Source organism: Cyprinodon variegatus, unplaced genomic scaffold, assembly GCF_000732505.1.
Source record: "Cyprinodon variegatus isolate N-32 unplaced genomic scaffold, C_variegatus-1.0 Scaffold2089, whole genome shotgun sequence".
NCBI lineage: Eukaryota > Metazoa > Chordata > Actinopteri > Cyprinodontiformes > Cyprinodontidae > Cyprinodon > Cyprinodon variegatus.
Genome location: NW_015152542.1, coordinates 29,423 through 33,852, shown reverse-complemented (window position 1 = coordinate 33,852; position 4,430 = coordinate 29,423). Strand labels below are relative to the sequence as shown.

General features: G+C 38.0%; 1 protein-coding gene across 1 annotated transcript in view; it reads left to right on the top strand.

The window, feature by feature from the left end:
* Window positions 1-1,273: 1,273 nt before the first annotated feature.
* LOC107105135 overlaps window positions 1,274-4,430 on the top strand; it is a 19,126-nt gene continuing 15,969 nt past the window's right edge. Inside the window, exons 1-5 of the mRNA XM_015405255.1 lie at window positions 1,274-1,342; window positions 1,649-2,368; window positions 2,682-3,099; window positions 3,369-3,412; window positions 4,251-4,415. Coding sequence (XP_015260741.1) covers window positions 1,312-1,342; window positions 1,649-2,368; window positions 2,682-3,099; window positions 3,369-3,412; window positions 4,251-4,415 — 1,378 coding nt within the window. The 5' untranslated portion in view covers window positions 1,274-1,311. The remainder of the gene's footprint in view (window positions 1,343-1,648; window positions 2,369-2,681; window positions 3,100-3,368; window positions 3,413-4,250; window positions 4,416-4,430) is intronic.

Below are 4,430 nucleotides of genomic sequence, written 5' to 3'. Positions count from 1 at the left end.
GTTGTGACTCTGAGTTTTCAGTTTTCTGTTATCAGTTGTTTTGTTTTTATTTTCCATAATATTCTAGCATTCTTTAGTTACTCGCTGTTAACCCCTTGTGATTGTTTTCTTTCCCCTTGGATTCCCTCTTGCCAGTTCCACCCACACCTGCTCCTCATTCAGCTCGTTAGTCCATCCTTTATTTTGTTCTCCAGAAATACTCCACCTCTGCAGTCACTCAGTGCTGGTTCCTTCTCATAACTGTATTTGTCTACTCTGCTTGTCTCTCCCTGACTCCTCAGGCTCGTTTTTTTTCCCCTGATGTCTACATGGTTTTGGTTTGTTTAATATTTTAAGTTGAATTTCTGGATTTCTGCCTCTGCTATCTATGGTCAGCTATTAAACCTCTCAGAACTCATCTCTGCTTCACTCGTCTCTGCATCTGGGTCCTCGAGCAACCTCACCACCCATTGTTGACAAATATAGTTCATAGCTTTCTGTAAATGTTCTCTACAAATAAAGAACCTTCTATAGTGATTTAAACCTCTTTGTTTTTACCTTCTCTGTTGTTGTTTTTGGGATCATGTTCCATAAATGTGTTGCTCTCTATGTGAACTAAAGCTATTTGATATTAGTTCAGGTTAAGCTTGTAGCAGCTGGTATTCCAGGATGGTCTCCCATCCATGTAATCACCAAGCCTGACGCTGCTTAGCTTCTATGATCAGGACAGGAACAGGCTTGCAGAGAGCATTATGGCCATAAGCATTGGATTAAAGAAAAAGAAAAGTCTGATAATTGTGATTATTGTTGCTAAATAGAAGATTCTGGTTAAATGCTTTCTGCTAAAACTGCAGACCTCTGTAGGTCAAATTCAACTTTCTTTGCTCAGTTTGAAGTTAATTCCAGCAGCATTCATCTAAAGCCACATGGTTACTTGGTCACTGACAGAATAATGTTAGATGTTGTCTTTGTCTTTAAACTTGATCAGAACCATTGAGACAAATAAACTGCTGTGATGAGAAGCTGGATTTGATTTTCTGTAGCTTGTCTCTTCTATCAATGAAGAATTAAATTATGATTTGATTATTTTATTTTTTCCTGTTTTATTTCCTTTTATTTTTCTAACATCAGCAGTTTAACTTCAATGTCTTTACTTCTTAACCTCAGTAGACCTGTAGTTAATGCAGTTGTCCAGCAGATGGCGATCTCTGACCTTGTTTAACTTCATCATCCAACCTTCAACATAAACAACATTCCTTCTGCTCCATTTACTTTCATTTAGAAACAGGTTTGGTTTCTAAAGCAGAAAGTCGATAGAGTGAAGCTAATGAAATGGCCGCTTCAGCTGATATTTCCAACTCAGGTCAGAAATCTTTTTATAAAACTTTCCCTCAAACTTTATGCTGTTTGGATTATAATCTAGTAAACTCTTATTTTAGTGGATTAATATGTTAAATTCAGAGACTTTGACTTTAAACAGAACATAGAGTCAAACAAAATGGCTCCTTCTGCTATTCTAGATTTCCTTATTTTAGGTTTTCAGTCATGGTAACAATGTTTTTGTCATTTTAATAGAAATGTTAATCTAAAAATTCTGCTCTCTGATTGGCTAATTAAAGTAGATGTTTATAAACTGTCTGATAAAACAAAGCCTTACCTCTCTTAACAGCACTGAGCCGCCCTGCTACAGAACTGAGGATTGTGTTGATTGGAGGAAGATATGATGACCATTCCAGCGGTAAAAGTTCAGCTGGAAACATCATCCTGGGTCACAATGTTTTTGACACCAGCAGAAGAACAGCTCAGAGTGAAGCGAGGCAGCAGGAAGTACTCGGCAGACGACTCACAGTGGTTGATACTCCAGGATGGTGGTGGTATTTTCCAAGAGAAGAAACCCCAAAGCTGGATCAGATAGAAATCCAGAATAGTGTCCATCTGTGTCCCCCAGGACCTCATGTCTTTCTTCTGGTCATTCCTGTTGGTTCAGATTTCTTTAATCTTGTCAAACCATCTCTAGAGGAACACCTGGAACTTTTCAAAGCAGATGTTTTCAGTCACACCATCGTGCTGTTCACTGCAGTCCATCCATGTAGTGATGAAGCCCTTCAATCTAAAATCAGAAGAAGCCCAGTCCTGCAGTGGATCCTTCAACAATGTGGAAACAGAAAACATGTTCTCAACATCAGCAACAGAGAAGATAGAGTTCAAGTCAAGATGCTTCTAGAGAAAATCGAGGTGATGATTGAACAGAACAGGGGCAGACACTGTTCTGTTGATGAATCTGATGGAAATGCTCTGAGAGAGAGACTGAAAGATTTGGTTAAAATAGCCCCAAAAAAGTTTGATGGAGTTCTGAAACAAAGAAGAAACCTGAAACTATGGATTAAAGGTAATTCTGCTTTCGATCACTCTATAAGGATAAAGTGATAAATGTTTCTGCAGACTCTGTCTCTGGGAGCTAGACATAAAAACACAATTTCATTATCATGTTCGGAAAATGTTTTTTGTTGGTATAATAAAAAAAACCCATCTAAATCCACAGATTCATATAGTTAATTTATTTTCCAATTCAAACTCAAATAATCTAGCAGTTTTCTTTTTCTTTTTTTTTTACAAATGTTCCACATTATCAACTCTACTCTAAACAGACCTGAGCTGCAAACTTTTAAATAATGAATTATTTGTTTGTTTTCTTGATCTAGGTGGAAAAGTTCCTCCAAACAATTTGAGAATATTGATGATTGGTGATTCAGGTGCTGGAAAGAGCTCAGCAGGAAACATCATTCTAGGAAAAAATGCATTTGGTGTTAATAAAAGTGTTGGAAGAAAGACGACATGTAGTGAAATAAACCACAGTGTGTTTGAAGGAAGGCGGCTCACAGTGGTGGATTCTCATGGATGGTTCTACATCCACACCCTTCAGGACACCAGTGAGATGGACAAACTGGAAATAGAGAACAGTGTGAATCTCTGTCCTCCAGGACCACATGCTGTGCTGCTGGTTATTCCTCTGGCAGTACAAGTTGATGCATCATATCTGAGATCTATCGAGGAACACATGAGTCTGTTTAGAGAAGAAATCTGGAAACACACACNATATCCTTTACACTCCTTACATTAGTAAAGATCTGAATAGTACTTTTGAACCAATTCATTACATTTCATTACTCAGAAAAAATGAATAAACATAACAGGAGCTACAAAATAAATCATTTGTAATAAAAACATCTAAAAGACAAGCAATTAAACCAATGGAAGCATGAGATAATGAACTTTATAATATCAGCCTGATTTTTCAGCTAAAATGGAGTCAAAAATAAAGATGAGTCTTTAACAGATTGAAATCAGTCCAGGTGTTGGTCGTCCTTCCAGGGAGTTACACCATTCAGTTCCAGACCAGCAGGACAGGAAACCAGCATCACAGCTGAGGACAGTTTGGAGGAACCAACTAAACAATTATGTTATTTGAACTGAGAGAAGCTGGACATGCAGAGGGAGAACTCAGAGTAGAAAGAGACCAGACTGGGATTTGAACCCAGGACCAACTTGCTGCAAGGCAGCGGTGGACAACTCTATGTGGATTAGTCTAATATCTGTGTCCCTCTTTGCCCCTTTCTATGTTCACTAGTCATTTTCTCTCACCCACCTGGTGATGATGTCACTGATCATGTCACTGGAATAAATTTAAACTCTGATTTTAACATCTTTTGGCAAAAATACAGAAATTAAATAACTGGATAAAACATCCAGAGGGAAGTCTTCCCTGAATTACCAGAGTTATTGATGTTTTATTTTATGAGGAAAAATAGAAAATCAAATGTTGCTTCTAATAAAATCACCAATAAAATATTTTATTCAATATTATATTTATTACTTATTCCAATTTTGAGTTGCCTGTTATTGAATACTTGAGTTTAACATCTTTCCATCCATGCGTGTTGATAATAATAGTTAACTCATTCCCAGACTCTACCAAAGCCTGTTTTAACAGTGAGGTTGGTTTCTAGAATCCATTGTTCTGAAGCCAGATGTGAGTCTGACTGTTGCTGCTTCATTATTTAACAAAACAACCAAAGAAATTATCTAAAATACACTGGAAATGATGAATTGGTCATTTAGGTTTTCAGATGAACAGAACAGAACAAGGCCCAGTCTAGATAATACAACCACTAGATGTCGCTTTTATTCTGCAAATTAACCAAACTATGTTAAATTTGGTCAGTCTGGCTGCCTATTAATGAGGAGAACAGAATCATTGTCATATCATGCAGATCATGATCCGCGGGCACTTAAACTGGCTCTGGGGACGTGGAATGTCACCTCACTGGTGGGGAAGGAGCCCGAGCTTGTGCGGGAGGTGGAGCGATACCAGCTAGAAATAGTTGGGCTCACTTCTACGCACAGCCAGGGCTCTGGAACCCAGCTCCTTGAGAGAGGCTGGACTCTCTTCT